The 20,301-nt window shown below is 39.3% G+C and overlaps 1 protein-coding gene across 1 annotated transcript in view; it reads right to left on the bottom strand.

Moving 5' to 3' along the window:
• Positions 1-15,941, bottom strand: part of LOC117974147 (junction-mediating and -regulatory protein-like) — a 46,806-nt gene extending 30,865 nt beyond the window's left edge. The window contains exons 1-2 of the mRNA XM_058988632.1: positions 14,342-15,941; positions 3,418-3,591 (exon numbers count right to left, since the gene is read on the bottom strand). Coding sequence (XP_058844615.1) covers positions 3,418-3,591; positions 14,342-15,274 — 1,107 coding nt within the window. The 5' untranslated portion in view covers positions 15,275-15,941. The remainder of the gene's footprint in view (positions 1-3,417; positions 3,592-14,341) is intronic.
• Between the last annotated feature and the right edge of the window lie 4,360 nt (positions 15,942-20,301).

Raw genomic sequence — 20,301 nt, 5'->3', positions numbered from 1 at the left:
ATCGTTAGTAACACAATTATTTACTTTCATTAATATTTGATAATCAAAGCATCGTTAAATCAAGACGATCTTTGCGTCCGGACAACCTATCGAGAATTATCTATTATCAAGACAGCTAAATTTGGATTCTAGCTTTAAACGCAGAATGATAACTGCCTTGTAAAACCCACATCAATTTGTATAAATCACATACAACAAACAATTGCTATAGTGTTCATTAACTCAAAGCAGGAATTGAAAGCAATAATACTTTTCTTACATTCTACCTCACACAAAACGTTAATTTTACTTTAAGGTTGGCTTATTCTCGAGTTCATAAGAGGATAAAACACTACGTGTTGAATACTTAACCGATTTTCGCTCCTCCTTCAGCTGATCCATGTCTTCAACAAAACAGGCGCTTGAAGGCTTTCCTGTTGGCAAAGAAATTCCGGGTTCCGGGGTCTGTCTTCTTTGCTTTTTGTGTCTCCTTACCAGGACAATAAAAAAATGTCTTTGCAAAAACAAGTGTCATTAACTATTTAGGTATCCCACTGAAACAGCAAATCCTCCACAAAATGTGCACTCTTCGTCCGGGTATATCTGGGACATTCCACCGCAGATTCCGGCTAGTTATGTTAGAGATTTGATTACAAGTACTCTTAGGATTTTAGACGTCTTACGCTGCGGACTCCCACACCAAGATAAACACTAGAGTAGTTATCTCATATCAGATCTTCTGCAAACGCTATCTCTGTTCAAGCCGGTTGCAGGCTGGGTCTTCAGATTGTCAAAGTTCAGAGACTTGTTTGTGTGTCAAGAGCCTTGGGTTTCTTATCAGGAGCCCTGTTTGAATGTCACGCTTGTCCTTTTCTACTTCTTTCTTCACCCCTGTATTGGATAGCTTGTTTATTTTGGGCTGTGCCCAAGTCCACGTGGAGTGTTTTCCCATTGGCTGTTCTCTTTCGGAGACAGCCCAGTGTTCTCAACTGGTCCGCTGTTTTTCCCCTGTCGACTGTATTTATGAGGGGTACTGTTCTCTCTCAGGGGTGTCAAGACATTCAAAATCGTTTGGTTTTCTTTTGAAAGACACCACCGGCACCACAGGATTTACTCAACGATAGTGAAGATAAACCACTTGTCCAGTATTTTAGTTTACGACTCTTTTAAAAGCATTCTTTGTCAGAGGGGGAGTTTGTGACACGAAACCAAGTAGACACAGAGAATGGCTTAGGGCCCACCTCTGTATATTCCATTTCTGTTAATTTCATACACAGAATTATATTATGACCTGGTGCTACAGAGTGTTACTGTTACTATTTAAAAGGGAGCTTCTGTATATGTCATCACACTGTACAATAACGCAACTATTTGAATAGGCCTACCGTTCGAAAGCCTGAAATCAGAAGGTCACGTTTGCGGTTTCATTTTTTGTTTCACTATATATTCTAGTTTCCGAAATATTCTGAAGTGATTTGTATGCAGCATGGGATCTTGGGGGGGGAAAAAGGATGCAATGAGATTAAAAATAAATCCAAAGTTGTAAAGCTGCAGACTGCAAGCCATGCAATGATTAGACTGAAGCCATGCTAGGTCCACCAGCACACTGAACAGTATTCAGAAAGAGGACAGTCTTCACTTGGTACAAAACCCCTGTGTATTCTACATTTTAAGTTTATTCTCGAGGGCAAGAAACAATATTTGAATAAAACTCTCCATCTCTTAACTGCGACCATTTGCCATCCCGAAGGATTCGGAGTGACTTGACAGAATTATCTCTTAAGTTCAGCACACATGCTATAGCTATAACAATGCAAAGAACACGGATATTTAACTACCTGTTTCAACCACAGGGTCGGTTTTCTTTCCCATAGGGCGCCGCTGTGATGAATTGGCATCTCAGAGCACTGAATGGAAAGGCAAGGGCTGGGCGCGAACCTTAAATATGAGTTCAAGAGGTAACTGTATGTCTTATGCTGATGTCAGTATTCTTAACACAACAGCCGCAGGGAGGAGAGATTCATTGCATTATGTGGTGAGAGAAAAAACTAAAAGAGAAAAGCACAACAGAACCAATGCACACAAAGGAGAGAAACTAAAAGGGAGCAAATACACAAATAGCAAAGCTCCAAAGCCTGGAAATATTATTAAAAGAACTTCAATTTCTGCTTCAGAAATGCACAGACAAAACTACTGCAGATAATACAATGACTACTATTAATGTCTTCCCTAATAACTGTACAATGAATGTGTGTCTGTCTGTATGATGATCCCTTTCTAAACTTCTGATCATGACGTACAGTAATATGACAACTAGTTGGAGGATTAGTGAGAAAGAAAAAAAAACAAAAAAAACCCAAATATGTCCCATCCTGTATGCTAAGGATGTTTTTTTTCCTTTAAAATTTACATTAAACCCACTGAAACCCGCCAAACTTGTCAGGTAATTTAAGATGAAAGAACAATGCATCAAGATAAATAGCTCAGTAGTTCAGCGCAGTTACAGCTGGAAGACTGTAACCTCATTTACTGGACTGTACAACTTCCCAGCAGTTCATACAATGACTTCTTTTCAAAGCCAGATCCTTTATCTGATTGATAATCTCCTGTAGTAAACAAAGCCCTGTAAGAGGTCACCCTCATGGACTGTACTAGATCAAGTTATGGAAATGCAAAACAGCAGCTCTGGTGTTTTCAAACAGCTCACAGCTCACCTGCAGAGTTTCTCTGGTTACTAGATTTTATTGTTGCGAATGTCTGATTCTAAACAGAGAGGGGCGCTTTGATTGCCATCAAGAACAAGCATAAAAAAAATAAGAAAATCAAGACAGAAGAGGCTAAACAGGCTCATACACTGGCCTTTCTTTCACTTTCTGAGGCCTGGGTTCAGATCCAGGTCAGACCATAAGTGAAATTAGTTTGATGGCTTAAAAAAAAAATCACAAAATCAATAGACAACTACGCTAATTGGCAGCCCGCTTAAGAGAGGCACAGGAGCTATTAAAAGGGAAAAACTCTCATGGTGCGACACTAATTGGCTGTCACCAGTGGCATTGTCACTCACAAAACCCACAAGCACCAAAAAACGGTATTAAAAAATGAAATAATGTGTTGTCTCCATCAAGCAGGAACCAAAGAAGTCACAAGGCCTCAATATACAGTCAGCATGCAGCGATAAGTTTTCAGTTCTCAAGTGGTTTCCAAGCAACATGTTTCTTGTGTTATGATTCGGGAATTTGGGCAGAAGCAGAGTGCTGTCATTGCCAAAAAACTGTTTCTTTTGTACTTTAAGGTAAATCTCAAAAACCTAAGTGGATGAAACTCAGTATAAATGTACACGTTTATACTCAATTGCATTGAAAATGAATGCAACACATGCTTTGTTCATGACAGGAACATGGTCTGGTGATAATATAATGCTATCCAGTGGTGTGTTACCTTTATTTGCTGTCTCCTCAGCATAGCCAGCTCTCTCATATCCCTGAAAGGCTGCAGCAGGTACTGGTACAGTTCAGTGGTGGCCTCCACTAGGCTATTATAGGCTTCGTCTTCAGATGTATAGATGTCCAAAAGATCAACCATGCTCTCTGTCGTCTTGTGTTTCTCCAGGAGCTGAAATTACAAATCAAACAACAAAGGTGAGCGGGCAGAGCATATATAAAAAAAAAAAACACTTTCAAAGATGATTTTGTCATGAGCAGTTGTTCACAGGCACTGGTTCCGATGACTGAAAAGTTTTCAATATGGTTCTAGTCAACATTCAAAACAGGCCTAACTATGAAAATACAAGGTGCTGAAAAAAAACAAAAAAACAATAATAATATGCAACACAGACTACATGATCTATATCTACAGTGTATCTATAAGCCATTCATTCGGTTCCTGATTCTATGTGCATACATTATAGCTAACCCTTGAACATGTCAATTCCCTATACAGTTTCCAAGAACAGTATTCAACGTATTCTCCTCACAGGGTGCACAGTAACAGATGGCAGGTTCTCCCTGATGGGCTTCCTTTGAGAACAACACAAAACAGACCCTTGAGAGCACAGTGAATAAATCAGCAGAGCTACCCACGTGAAATATCAGTGACTTCGAGAGACCCTCTGGAGATTGCAGGGTTATAGAAAAAGAATTCAACACTGATGACAATGCAGCAAAACTTAAAACGGGAGGTGTCACAACATTAAGAATTGTACTTCCACACATCTACTAGCCATACAGTGTATGATTGCATTTGTACAAGTCTGCTTTGCTGGGTTGACTGCAGCTTGCCTTTTCTTTTTATACCAGGGTTTGTTTTACAACTGTACAAAGCTGTTATAAGCACTGTAACAATTGACAAGCCGGGTCAGGAAGCTATTTTTATCTCTGAAACTAAATAACTAAGAATGTGTTTCTACAGTAACAATAATGTCACTGTTTGAGGGTATTTGTTCCTGTCAGTACTAGATATTCTTGGCCAGAATTGGCAAATAACGAACAGAATACCATCCCTGGGTCTGTAAGGGGTCATAGTTTTCCCTGCTAATTAGTGATCTGTACTCCAGTTTTTATCATGTATCAAAACAACCTACAAAACGGGAAAAGTAATTCTCTAGTATTCCAGGAATAAGGATTACCAAATATCCTGACAATCACAAGCTAATCTCCATGCAACCTCACAAAGGGTGCAACATTATGAGACATGAAGAGTACAGTTGGAAAAACAAAAGGGTTGAAAATTGAGCAGAACGACACAGTCGGTATTGGAACTATTGTGTTTATACAGCAACATGTTTGCATCTGAAGCATTTACAGTAACCACTGCTTCATGTTGAGCAATGATGAAGCAATGAAAGCAGGTTTACTATTCTGATGATGTAGCTACTGATTCCACTATCCCTGGTACCACAAGGACAGGATTTTACTTTGCTAGAAGTGAGCTTAAAACGGCTTAAGACACAGCAAGATCTTCAGCTGTTTATTTAAAACTTGCCAGTGCCTCAACTTCAGACAACAACCCTAGATACTGATCAAAGTAAATCATTGTTTAATCCATCTTGTCAATAGTACACTGTGACCACCTGTAATAACAATAGGATGTGAATGAAAGCTTTTTTTCTTTCTCTGTGTCACTAAAGACATTTCTTTCATGCTTTACATTACTCTGAGCACACTGCTTAATTCAACTGTAAAACAGCAGCCACTGTTTACCTTGGCACCCAACACAACATGGACTCAAGGAAATATTCCCCAGCCCAGCTGTACAGTGCTGTATAAGTCTTCCTATACACATTAACATAGGCAGCAAGAAAACAGAAAACCAGATGACTGGTAAGAAGCCATCCATAAAAGAAGCCTGATTTGTGTGCACCATGCAGCCCTTCCCTGCAGAATGGATTTCCCTCTCGTCTATGATGATCAGTTGTAATAAAGATGTGAAAAATCACTAAGGCAGTGGTTTTCAACCTGTGGTACGCAACAGGCTTGCCACTGGTATGCACCAACAGTTCTTTATGACAATATGATTCCTCAAAACACAATGCTACCTCAATCGCACCATCGTAATGTATCACTCTGTACCACTGAATCACAGAGAAATGAGAAATTGTTATGCAGGGCTCCAGTCTGCGACTAAAATGGTTACAAACGCAACCAATGTTATCTTTCGCCAGTCAAATCGTAGAGTGCCTAAATAAAATTGAGTCAACACGAATGGATTTTTTTTTTCTTGCATGCCAGATATAATAGATTTAGTTACACTGTTTACCATCAGGAGTTTGAGTATGATTTAATTGAAAAATATTCCATAGTTAGATGTTGAGCTTATAATTGCTTCAGCCAAAGAAGTAGGCACAGTAATTTAAGAGCATCATTACCATTATGTAAAACAGTATCTGGCGTGAGTTTTGTACTAAAGCAGGGTCAGCTGTTGCAGGGAAAACAAAGTTTATTTCTCAAACTGACCATTTAAAAAAAGTGAAAGCAGAAAACACAGAAATACTTGGGACTGTAATTAGGAAGTGTACTGCAGCTTACTTGATTCCATAAACAAAAAAACAAACAAACACACACAAAAAACGCCATTTACTAAATTTAGCTCTCAGATTGTGCTAATGAAAATATATGACAATGTGCTTGCTGTGGATATCTAAATACAGCAGAACCAACTCACTGCAATTTAAGCTTGTTTTTACTGAAGAATAAACCGTATGTAAATCATAAGAGCTGTCTGTGTTACATGCTGTCAGATCAAGACTTCACCAGCTGAGCATGGGAGCTGCAGCATGCTGTCTCCATACTACAAATGGACACAATTACGGTCACCAATTCCATAGACAACACTTGCAAAATATAAACATGTTGAGTGCAATGCAGTCATCAGCTGAATAGATTAACCATTCAGCAGAATGAGGCAACAAACAAGTGAGTACAGACACAAACCTGGTTGTAATGGGGTAGGTCTCGGCTTTACATCAGCCGTTTAAGATTGCACATAGTTACTGGTACACCTGGTGGTCCCTGCTGGAAACACTGGTACTTTAGAGGAAAAGGTTGAAAACCACTGCACTAAGGCACCTCTGCAGTACAGACCTAATGAACCCCTGCACATTCATCATGCACAGCAAGATGCATCATTCATCACATTGTTGTTATGTGTGATAAGCTCTCAATGTGAACACATTATTTTTTTAAGCAGCTACAGCACAACAGGTAACTGCATCTAGAAGTCATTATGGTTCATATAAAAGGGTGATTATATTTCCAAGTGATGCAGCATCTAGTGGTGCAATCGCCACCCTAATTCCGTATTCAATCGATGCATTGACGTTTTATTTTTCAAAATAAAGAACAAGCATTAGTTTTTTTAACAGAAGGTCCAATAACTAAAAACACCGTTATGCATAATAGTTAAACAAAAAGGCACAACTTAAATTTAAATTAGAACACGTCTGATTATTAAAAAAAAGAAATACAAAGGACTTCAGTTTTTAACAACTCAAAAGAATATGTGTGCGTCCGCATCAGATGTCCCTTTAACACTGTAATAATGATTTTAAAAAATGCTGTATTATAGCAGAAGTAATTTCTATCTTAACTATGGTTGTTAATTACTGTTAGCATTTTATGTCCAAAGCAAAGAATTTGAATTAATCTCATAAATCCTGATTAATTTAACTACTGTACTCAATTCAGCTTCTTTTTATATAACATTGTCATATAATCCAAACACAACATGCTTTGAAACAAATGAAGGTAAATCGGTAGATTTAAAAAAAAAAAAAAAAAAAAAAAAAAAAACGCAATCAAGACGTAAATATCTGATTTTGGTTGCCCAACGCGAATAGGCCTAAAGTGTGTATCCTAGCAACGCGCTAATCTACCGTACTAGCACTAGAAGCAGCGCACTCACACTCAATGTTTTAATGCAACCCAGCAACAGGAGGCTTCAAACTGGGTTCTAATTTGATGGATCGATTCACCAATATGTAATCAAACCTCTGGAAATATAAGGCCAAATGATCAATAATCGATGCATAGATTAATTGTTGCACCCCTAACAGCATCATATTAAAATGGGTCATTTGGTTCTAATTATGGCATACTTCTGTAATTTGACTCTGACTATTACTCTACTGTAAAATGTGGAAACTTTTCTTTAACAGTTAGCCTACTGATTCTTTCACTGGATAGTGCTAGGATACAGCATCCCACAACTTGAGCAGGTACACTAGGTGTACACTGGGCTCTGAGTTTTTATACCCTTTATACCCATTTTAATAATTCAACATGCATTGGAAACAAGAAAACAATACACTACTGTACAGAAACAACTTTCCAAGAATGATATCCAGTTGTCATGAACCTAACTGTGACATTACACAGCCTGAGTAAACAGACAGAGTTGCAATACAGAATTTCTTGCTACTTTATCCCACACATAAAGTAAACACAAAATAAGCTTACTGTTGTGAGCCTGTTGCATAGCAACATATTGTCTATGGTAACATATGATACTTGTAAAACACTGAACATAAGTTGGGGGAAGATGAGTCTGCACTAAACAAAATAAATCATGACCTTCCTGCCATTCCACTAATGAATAATGCTTATTTCTAGGTTACTGTATTCCTTAAGAAGGCTACAGACAAAACATGCCTTTCCTGATTTTCCTACAATACTGTAAAACTAACTTTGTTTTTGTCCACATATCAACGACGGAGATCACCTCCCCCATTAAAAACTTTTAGTGAAGCAAGCGTCTGTAAGATAAAGTGTTTATACTCTAAGAACTTTATTACCACTTCTAGTTTGGTTGCCAGAATTGAACTGCAATTGTTTTATAGTTTGCACAAGTAAGGAATACTGTATAATGTTCTTTTAAGTCTAAATTGAAAACATCAATTTTTTAATGTGCTTTTATACAGTTGGTTGTAGCTGGAGTGTGTTGTACACATGAGGACTCTTGTTTTGTTTTTAACTTTGTACAGCGCTCTGGGTTGCTGTGTCGTGAAGGGAGGGAGCTATATGAAAATACATTTATATTGTAGTGTATTGTAATAATTGATTGGACGGTTTTAAAATGGGAACACACGTACCAAAATCAGGAGGACACAGCATGTTTTTTTTTTTTGTTTTGTTTTTTATATATCTTGGATTTAAAATAACTGACCATAGAAGTGATCCCTCACTTAAAAAATAAAAAAAAGTATTATAATACAATCATTTAGCAAGCAACAACAGACACAAGCAGAGGGTCTGGGCCCCAGTTCATTCAAATAGACTACTGTATATTCTGTATATAGACACAGTATCAAAACTTGATGTGGTTTACATAAACAAGAAAGCAGCCATATTAAACAGTTGTAGCAACATGTGGGGACGTGTAACGCTATATTTGTCAGAACCCCGCTACTTACTCTTTAATATTAACAGAGACTCATCAATGTGGATGAGGGGACTGTCGGGCAGTGACCTCTTCACCAGACGATGGAAGCTACTGTATATCCTACAAAAATATTTCAGGATGCCCCACCTACCAATACAGTAAAAGGGTGCAGAAAAAAACACCAAGAACTTCAACAGTGTGAAACTACGCCTTTAACACATAGGAGCGACATACTTAAAACCATGGGGAAGATCAGAGTCCATCTGAAAGTTACAAAGAGAGTCCTCATCAGTCTGATACCCATGCTCAGGGTGAAAAAGACTTTTGTGCAAGTGTTTATTCAACATTTATTCATGGCATGTTCCTCAAATGGTAAGTATGGCTGTGAACATGTACAGTGACAAACTCCTGGCAAAACCAAGTGTTAACAATAGGGCTATCAGCTAAGCCTTGAAACAGCAATCAATTAATTGGGCACACAAAATATAATCATTCGAATAAATATGGACGATTGTACCACCCACACCGCCCAGCGGCGTGATTATTTTAATATCATTGCTGTTAAGTAAAAGCTTGTGCACAACAATTGAATATGAGGGGAAACTGTAATATAGCTTTGTGCGTGGTACTGTAAGAGTACCGGCATAAAAATGTTTAATCTAGAGATGTGCAAACCGGTTCCTTTGAAACAGGGTACCCAGTTCCTGCTTTGAAACCAACAAACCGGATACAGACATCAAGGATCCATTCCAGTGAGTACTATTATGTTTTTAATAAAGCTGATAATTAATTGTTTTATGTTTTTTTAATAAATCAAGACTATTATAATATGTCGCCCTGGGTGTCCTCGGCTCACCACGCATCAGCGACCCCTGTAGACTGGCCGGGCTTGCCTGTAAGCTACCCAGAGCTGCGTTGTCCTCCGACGCTGTAGCTCTGGGTTTGCTGCATGGCAGGCCTGCAGAGTGAAAAGAAGCAGTCGGCTGACGGCACACATTTTGGAGGACAGCGCTTGTTCGTTTTCGCTGCTCCTGAGTCAGCGCGGGGGTGGTAGCGGTGAGCTGAGCCTAAAATACAATTGTATATTTCAAATTGGGAGAAAAACGGGGTCAAATTAATTGGCAACTACTAATTATCCAGTATTTATATCGATGTATATAACTGAAAAATTGATTTTCAGTTTAATTGCAGCAGCCCTAGTTTACAATACTGCATGTTTCTAAACCTTGTACTGGCAGCAAATGAGTCCCTCTGTGTGTATTGTACTTCTGCAGCAAAGTGCAAAAAAAGAAATCACTAACAGCAAGTATTCAAATAGTTCAATGTTTTGGGTGCAAGTAATGAAAAATAAATTAGCACACCAGGTAATATATATATATATATATATATATATATATATATATATATATTTTTTTTTTTTTCAGTATCCCAAGTTTAATACAGACACTGAGGGGAAAGTGGCTTTCTTTGTTTTGTATTATCTAAGTGTTAATAAGGGTTTGCCCATAAATGAATGAACCTCCACCTCCTCTATTAACTGGCTGCCTGCAGTTCCAGACACTTGATCCTAATGAACAGTATCAGATGTGAACCTACTGTATTCCTCTTCTCATTTTAGTGCATGGGGAATAATTAGCTACTTGAAAGAATAATTTCCTAGAACAATTAGTTTAATTTGATGCCAGTATTCAGTGGCAAACAACACGCCAAACTAAATTAGCAATAAACCATGCAGTGCTTGGGGAAGGTCCTCATGCAGACTCAATTCTTGATTATTACACATTCTACTGTAACGTGTCAGTTAAATAAAACGGATTGTGCTCAGGATACTTTGATCAAAACTTTTTTTGCAAAATGAACAGGTGTTTTTGTACTTCTTAGAAAATGTGGCTCCAATTAGTATCCATGACTAGAACAACTTTAATGCAATTTACAAGCTTCCTTCTGGGAGGGAAAAAATAACAAAGTGTAAAAAGAATGCAGAGAGCCCAGTGTTCTGCAATCATGAAGAGCAGGAAGGGAGTGCGAGATTCCTGCCCTTACACCCACCGGTAAAGAATGGAAAACCCTGTGTGTGGTCAAAATGTAACCGACAGGAAGGTGATTCAAGTGTGGACTGCAGCAAGTAACACTGTGTAACTGTAAAGTAAATGTGAGTGCAGCTTTAATGGAAACAATGAGCAGCCAGCACCTTTTATTGTTACCCTTTTATCTGTTTCTAATGAATAACTATATTTAGTGAGCTTATATACTGTAATGCATACGATGTATGTGAAAAACGTATTCCTGTAAAGTAGTGTAGATGTCCCTTACACATTCTCCAGCTGTGAAAGGGTATATATCCTGCACATTTTAAGCCAATAGTGAACAAGTTGTTTTGTATTCACACTGGTTTCCACTTTCTCATCTGCTCTTGCCTCCCTGGTTAGGCAGACTGGCCGACAATAGCTTGAGGAAAAAGACTGGAGTTCACAAATGTTTGGTCTTTTCTCCTGTGTGTCTTTCTGCTGTTCACTTTACAAGGGTATAGACTGAATGTAAAACTATTTCTTTTGCTGGACTATTTAAACAGATGAAATGAGATTGTTTGATTGCAAAAGCAACTTCAAATTGAAAAAACGTCTTTACAACCTTGTCTGAGACTCTTAGTGAGGGGATAGCTTATCCGCAGGAAGCTTAACTTCAAACTTAATTGTCTTGATACAAATTTAATTAGTATGCTAATGAGAGGGAGCAAAATAGGTAAAGAGCAATGTACACTCAACTTACAGTAGTTAGAACTGCCCCCTACCTACCTACAGTTCAAATAAGGAGCCAAAAAACGTAGTAGTAGTAGGACATTATAAATAACACCTTCATGTTTTTATATAGGCAGCAAATAGACATTACAATTGGTGTTTTGCATCGTAGTCCCCCTTTCCTCCCTATTAACAGTCTACTGTGTTAGATTGGTCTGTCCCTAGTAAAAGCACATATGCCATGAATCGTGAAAGCGATCCAAAATAATTGTAGCTTTATTGCAGAGATAACTCCCTAATCCCAGATTCTTAAACCTATAGTCTGCTTTGTGGTTTGCAACTACGCTTCTGTAAATAACTACAGTTGACATACAATTATCCAAATTCCCCACTTGACAGTCGTTTTGCTTGGATTATCTGGTGTTTTGGGTAATTGAATGACATTTGCACAAATAATCCTGGGTTTTCAAGTGGCAGTTTGTGACATGCTTAAGGAGCAAAACTAGAGTGAGTAAAATGAATAAGAGAATTTACACTTGAATGCAATGAAGGGAGCAATTGCTGGTTTATCACAGGTATCTCAGAGATGCACTGCAGGTCCAGGTTTTCTTTCTTAAATCTGAATAATTTGTTTCTTGAAGAAAATGAAGTACAATAGGGGGCTTGAAGTTGCATCTCTGTGGTTTTACAAGAAGAGTGAGGGCCCTAAGTGAAAAGCCATGACCCACAGCTGGGACAGTACATACAAGAGCAGCTCAGCAGAAGCATTGCAATAAGCCTCCATGTGCAGCTGAGACCTGTCTATCAAGCATCAGCTGTGAAAATATTGAAGCTGATAAATGTACAGTGAAAACAAAGAGAAATCAAGGCCAGGGAAAAGGTTAGCCTACAAGTTATATCAGTTCCCTAAATGATATTTACTGTAGTCTAATTATATTTTTCACAAATTATTTGCCAGACCAAATAAAATAACAACAAAAGAGTTTATCATTATTTATATATATATATATATATAATAGGCTTTCATTCAGCAAGTAAGATGCATTACAAAATGAATTTGTACTGTGGATGGGTGCTCATCTGTTACACACAAACACATTAGGTGGCGAGTGACTACCATAAGTAGCCTGATCCAGCACAATACTCCTTTAATCGACCAATCTGTGAGCCATCGAAAGCTCTTCAGACTTCTAGCGTAGCTTACAGGAACAAATGATTTGCCATGAAAGCAACTGTTAAGAGTACAGTAGGACGGGAATTATTTTCCATGATCGCCTCAAAGAGGGAACTTCATTCTTGAAAGATTTGGCAAGTCCTTTTATCATTCACCTTTTATTTCAGCAGAACATCTATTAATTAGCCAACTGCTACTCCATGCCTACCCTCATTACCAAAACTTCGCCCCTAAGTACAATGAGGTTGGAGACTAGTGTGATACACCAATCTCATTCTGAAGAACAGACAGCAACACTAATTAATAAGAAACTGAGGCTCAAATGCAGTACATGCAGGGATAGCAGCTTACAAAGCGCAGTGATAAACAGGAAATTGCGCGTTCAACAGCCTACCATCTCTATTCACTGTATACAAACTGCAGGAATACATTATTATGCTTGAGCATGTCTGCATTGGTTTAGTTGCACTAACACTTCAGTTCTCCTGAGCTGATCTACAGATTGCTGTGGTGAAGGTATACTGTACAAGAGACAATAACAAATTGTGAACACTTTATTATTATTATTATTTTAAAGGCAAGAACAGATGACTATTATCCCCTCAAGAACTTGTGCTATTAAAGGAATGCCCGTAACAAGTTTCATCTTAATTGGAAGGGTGGTTCTCAAGATAGAACTGAATTTGAAAATATTATGAAATACAGCATTGTGTTGAGAAGTTGTATCACTTGCCCTTATCTTGCACTTACCCTTTTAAGAGTTATTGAAAATACAAACTAAACAGTGGCGTTTCAGGAAAACTGATGTGGAGTTCCAAAACACATGACAATTTTCCAGCAAAGCTATTCATGAACACCATCTTCACCAGTTGTTGGTATTAATAGTTGAAATAAAATTTTAAAAAAATACATTCATAGGCCTTGATGATCAAATAATAAACACAAAGCCAACATTCAGCAGTAATACAGTAAGCTTACGTCGTGCTACTGTACAATAAATACAATCGTATCCAATTATTGCACGAGACAACCTTTGCGGATGAACTACGTTTTGACAGCCACTAGTCAACCATGTAATAACAGGAACCTGCTGTTACAAATACAAAGAAAAACACCTTTTTACTTTTACTTGTGAATTTAACACCATTGTTTACAGTTTAGTTGCCTTACAAACCCAGTGTTGCTGTGATTCAAAACGCAAGTATTCAGAAAGTGTTAATTTTCCCATCCAACAAAGCCGAGCCATTACAGTACAATGGGCAGCTGGCTCTTTGAGCTAATATATATATATATATATATATATATATATATATATATATATATATATATATATATATATATAGATAGATAGATAGATAGATAGATCGTTGTTACTTACATACATACTATACCACAATATATAATATGTAGGCTAATTCAGCCCCACTCCCCACATATTCTCCAAATCCACCTCAGTACATCAGTATAACTACACTATGCCAACATTTGATTTTGTTATTTTTAACACCTTGGCCACTTGGGGATTGTGAATATTCTTATACGTAAGATGGATACCACTGCTGTAATAATCCCCTACCTCGTGTAACCGTTTCTTGGCTCTCTGCAGGACCTCTTCGTAACCCTTCTGCCTCAGTTCGCTCAGGCTCTCATAGTATTCTTCGGGGTCGTCGCTTTCAGTGAACAGTATCTCGGAGAGGATCTTCCAGCCGCAGGTGTCGAGTGCGTGTCCCAGGTAGACCTGGAGCTGGTAGCAGAGGGTCTCCGTCTCTTTCGGAGTCGCCTCGGGAGGGGCGAACAGCACCGTCCACACTCCGGAGGGCTCTTCCGGGAAGAGCGGCAAGCAGGGCTCCAGGTCCGAATTGACGGAGCACAACTGCTGGTGAATCGCCCTCAGGTCCAAGAAAGAGAACAGACCAGCCCAGCTGCAGTCTTCTCTGACGCCGCTTTCCAGCTCCTCCGACTCTGCCGTTTCGCCCTCTGCGGTCCCAGATCCATCTTTAATAACACTGGGGTCTAATATTTCAATGTCCAACAGTCTTGCTGGACTCTTGCCCCTGACTTTACTGCCACTGCAAGCCTGAGTGGTTTTAATCTGGCTAGATGCAACTGCTGCCTTCCCCTGAACCGGGATTTTGCTACTGCTTTCCCCCTTGACTTCCCTGAGCCCATCTTCTCCTCGATCGATACCATCCCCTGCGCCCGCTTTCCTGCCACGTACTTTTTCTTGAAGTGTGCTTGGGACAGTCTTGTGTTTGTCGTCCCCTGTTCTTATCACTGCCGCGGTAGATGAGGCTGGGTCCTCGACCCGCACTCCGGTTGCTGCAACAGCATCCCTGCCTGCGCTCCTTTGTCTCTGCACAGTTCTGTTATGACACGTGATTGCAAACTTGCCTTCCACTTCATTCCAAGCCACGATAAACACGAATTTGTGTTTTTCTTTCTCTTCAAAAACATTCGGTCTCACTGCCACCCAACCCGACTCCAAAGTGTCTTCCATTGTGAATGACATCGTTTACTTACAAAAAAATATCACCCGATCGAAAAAAATAAAAAGAGTAAGTTAATAATACTATAATAAATAAAATAAAACGAACAACCACAGTCGCTATCATATATTCACTGGAAAGCCAGCCATCTTTGCTACTCTTACAAAACAATATACCTTGCTATTTAAAAATAACCGATTTTCTGCCATCTCGTCTCACCTGCGCCCCTACCTGATATCCGACCTAAAAGAAGGTCCTTTGTGTTCTCATTTAAAAACCCCTTCAAACAAAGCGGACGGTTCACATGGTCACGTGTCGCGATCTGTTTACAAGCAAACACAGCAAGCAGCTTGAGCGAGCCGCTGCTGACTGTCAAAAATATATCTATGTTTTCCACACTCGCAGTCTTTTCTTTCAAATGTACTGTTCCCGGCCAAAGCTCGGCCCAAACTCCCCTCTTCTTGCCAGACTACCGTTGACCCATAAACGTCCTCTTTTGTTCCACCAGCTTTTCGGATCTCGTCTATTTCGCTCCACTTCGCTCCATAACAAATGTTTTCATCTGACTGCTGACGTTGCGCAAACATCTACACGTGGGGCACGCAGCGAACGGAGTGACGCAATTCAGTAACCGCATTCTGTTGCCATGCCATGCTACGGCACGGTGGAGAAGAAAACAATAGCGTGTGCAGCTTTTGCAGGTATCACGTGTCGTGAGATACACCGTATTGCCATATGAGGTACACGATGGTTTTGAAAGTACTGTTGTCAGTGCACGGGAAGGGAACAGGCAGAGCCGCTGTTTACACACAACGGTGCTGCAGAGTTTGTAGAAGTGCACTGTATGTACCATATACGATTCTGCTCTGTCTGAGCAATAGCAGCAGTGACACTGACGATGTATGCTCAGTGTATCAGGGTTCACATGGGCAGGGAGCTTGTGTCCCTGAAGTATCATGACCTTTAGGAATGTAAACAAACTGAACAGCTAATAAAGCCTGTTATGTGCCAATAAAGGTTAAACTGGGTGAATGACTCAATACAGGGGCACTGCAGCTTTACAACAGTTAAATAAATAATTTTCTTTAAAAAAAATTCACATTTCTACATGCTGGAGAGCTTTAGGTATTCCTCTGTAATGAATACAATCACTATAGTAATGCAACACATATAGGAACTTCAAACAGGTCCCAAAAGGTCTGGGACAAACCTATTTTAAATGAGTAAATTACACAGCATGTACCAATATGTTTTCCCTCACTGTTTTCAAAAAGGAGTTCCCAACCTAGCATGTAAAGGAAGATAGTTGCATCCGTGTGCAAATTAGCACTTGCCATGATTTAAACAAACAGATGAAAGTCAGATCACAGATCACAGAAACATCTGTTTTAAACATTATAGCACATCTGTTATGCAGTCAGTTACAGTGAAATAGTGTAGTTCTCATGGTTTGTGTTTAAAGTTCTGGATATTACTGCCAGTAATGTTAACTGTAAGTTACACAGGGGATCAATATGTTAGTGTTCTTACAAATATGTTTGAGGAATTTAGCACACATTCGCACACTCATGCCACTAATTGACATTTTGAACGGAAGTGTTTACTTTGACACCCCTTTATGATAAGGTCTGGAATGGCAATTTCAGTATATATGGATTGAACCAGAAAGGGTCCCAAGCAAACCATGGCTCCAAATAGAAAACAAGATCTTATGTCCCTCTAATCTGTAGACTGTTTTATAGGGGGCCATATTGATTCACATTGTGGAGGGGGATTGCTTGCAATTTGGATGAAGATTAGGAAAAGAGCTGAACCCACCAGAACTGGGTTTACATTGCATACAGTAAGTCCCCAACAGCCACCAGACTGTCCATCACTGCTGACCTTGGCTGGAGTCAACCCAGTGACCTTTGTGTCTTTGTATCCCAGTGGAAATCCACTGATGCATGTGCTGACACATTTGTTGTTGTTTTTTATATTTTTAATCAAAGGCTTTGGTACTTTAAAGAAATGCATTCATAAATGTAGACAGACATTTTGATGCTAAGTCTTTATCAGGGTTTTTATATTCTGTTATGTTTTAAATCCATTTCCTTTTGCAAGACCAATTTTTGAGTTTATATTAAAAAACAAAACAAAAGTCTAGCTCATAAATAAAGAGCTGTTGGCACATGCTCCTTTCTGTTTCTCTAGCTCTCCGTCTTTAACTGAGAGAGAAAAAAAACAGCTCATTAATTATGTATCTGAGGCTGATCTTAGATATGTGACTCAGCTCAACCCTTTATCCTGTGATACTGTTCTTATGAATTAACTGCTGTCTATAACAAGGTCTGGAAGAGTGCCAAGGGCTAGGTACAAATCTACTTTTATTTTCAGCATATCCTGGGATTCTTTGCATATTTTTACAAAAGCATCAGAAATGAAACTGCAAATTACAAGATAACAGCAGTTTATTGAACCCCTCCTCTGTGGCATCCCTTCAGTTCTTATGCCGTGTATATCGGTGCTGCTGCAGTACAAATGCGTGTCATTTAGCAGCTGTCAATGCCATACTGGGCCAGTGATTCTGCAGTGCAATGGATTTGAATGCTGTATTGCTACAGTAAACTGAAGAAAAAAAAGTAGACCATCATTCATGACCTCCTGTACAGCCACAGTGCACAAGTTTGCCATACAGACAGGTGACTCCATATACCCCCAGATTCTCACAATAACTTGAATGTTCAAAGCAAATGATCACACTTGAGGAAGTGCGTCTCTAGATATACTGTACAAGCTCTTTGCAGGCCATACTAAAAATAGCAAGAGTTCAGAAATGATATAAATCTTCAGTAAACCAAGAACCAGGAACAGGTTTTTTGTTGGTAGGGCAGCTGCCAGTCCTAAACCAAACAGTGTCAGCAAAGGCACTAAAAATAAAATTGTTATTATTATTATTATTATTATTATTATTATTATTATTATTATTATTATTATTATTAATAATAATAATAATAATAATAATAATAATTCAAGTGTGGTTAAGACAAGTCACAAACAGTACTTACAAAAAAAATAAAAACATGCAAGTTTTCTAGGTGCTGCTGTCCTTGCATTGCTGTGATCAGGCAAGGAGAACACACAATAAAAGAATAACAAGTAATGTCCAGACTGCTGTGCTATAGTCCTTGATCTGTTCAGCGAAAACCAAAGGGAACACGATACAGCCCAACAGGCAAACCAACACACAGCTTGCCCTTGGCAGGGGTCAGACAGTACTTTCCTGTTTAGCCTCTTCAGATCTCTCCATTGTGCTCTAGCACATGGCTTTTATAGATTGAAAACTAACATTCCAACCGTGCCAATTTAGTAATTAGTCAATTAAGTCCCTTAAAGGACAGATACAAGGTAATTTAGCACGGCACACTTAACCTTCTCACGCTTGGGTCTTTGCATGTGGAATTTAAGGGATTTCTTAGTCAATTAAGCCACAAAAGCCTGCAGAAAACAGGAACAACTGAAATTGGCACAATTCTATGTAAGAGAAAGGAGCAGCATCTACATGGGAAATCTAAAGGGTCAGGGTCCTTTACCCTGTCACAGAGACAGACAGATGGTTGGGAAGGCACACAGACAGCATCCATACACCCCAAGATTATTATTATTATTTCTGTCTTAGCAGACACCCTTACCCAGGGCGACTTACAGTTGTATACAAAAAATACATATCAAGAATTACAGTACAATTAAGAGCAAAATACAAAATACAATGACTTCAGTCCTAATAACAGCAAATACAAAACAAAGTACGATTTGATATCAGGACAATTCAAGAGTTGATAGTTACATCAGGGTTAGATACGAGTGCAAGTGAAATACAAAATACTACAGATTGGGTTAAGTGCAGGATTAAATACAATAACATAGGGAGCAGATATGTGCAAGTTAAAGTGCATTAAAGGCAGAGTGCTATATTGTCCAGAAGGGAAGAGTTGAGTTTTACAGGTGTTGTCTGAAGAGGTGTGTCTTGAGGAGGTGCCGGAAGGTGGTCAGGGACTGGGCAGTCTTCACATTCGTAGGAAGGTCGTTCCACCACTGCGGGGCGAGGGTGGAGAAGGAGCGGGCTCTGGAGGCAGGGCAGCGTAGAGGAGGTACAGCCAGTCTTCTAGTGCAGGCGGAGCGGAGAGGTCAGGTGGGGGTGTAGGGAGAGATGAGAGACTGGAGATAGCTGGGTGCAGTCTGGTCAAGGCATCTGTGGGCAAGTACAAGAGTCTTCAACTGGATGCGAGCGGTGATCGGGACCCAGTGGAGTGAGCGGAGCAGTAGAGTAGTGTGGGAGAAGCGAGCCAGAGAAAACACCGGGCAAGCATGGTACGCTCTGTTAAGTGTTACCACAACTGAGAAAGCATGTCTCTAGATACTGGATGTGCAGAACTCTAGTGTGAAACACGTACGCATAGACATTGGGACATACCTATCCCTACCTCAGCTGTAGCCCCTCTGCCAGGGGTATGCATCCCCAGTGGGGTTGATAATAATAGTACAGGTTATACAGTGTTACCCACTATCAATTTCTAAAATTCTAAGGGGTAACAGAGCCAGTTGCAAGAAACACTGTACTTACTAGTTTAAAGTAATTAGTATGGTAGTGAATGTTATTCACCACAAGGGGGCATCCTTCACTTGCTTTTGAAAATATTAAGGAATGTCTTGTTGAGGAAGTATTTCAAGTTACCCTTTATTTATCACCATGCACTAAATAGGGCTTGTGTGTCCACAAGGTTTCAAGAATGTAATAATGTCTTTGCAATCATTGCCATTAATACACCAAGCATTCAGATCTTGAGTAATGTGCTCATCTTTAGTGGTCTGTCTGAATCTGAGCCATTGAAGGAGAGGAAGGTCGGCGAGTAGCAGGTGGAAGTTTCTACCACTAGTTTCGGTGAGAAAGAAAAGGAAAAAAAAAAAAATCTCGTATTTAGCTAATATTAATACCCAACTGCAAAAAGAGAAGAGAGAGTGCAGCAATGAAGTTACATTAAGAGGAGCAGAATTTCTAGCAGACCCTGAG

The sequence above is a fragment of the Acipenser ruthenus genome, chromosome 2 (assembly GCF_902713425.1).
Source record: "Acipenser ruthenus chromosome 2, fAciRut3.2 maternal haplotype, whole genome shotgun sequence".
Lineage (NCBI taxonomy): Eukaryota > Metazoa > Chordata > Actinopteri > Acipenseriformes > Acipenseridae > Acipenser > Acipenser ruthenus.
The sequence above is the reverse complement of the archived record's forward strand: the minus strand, read 5'-3'. Positions and strand labels throughout refer to the sequence as shown.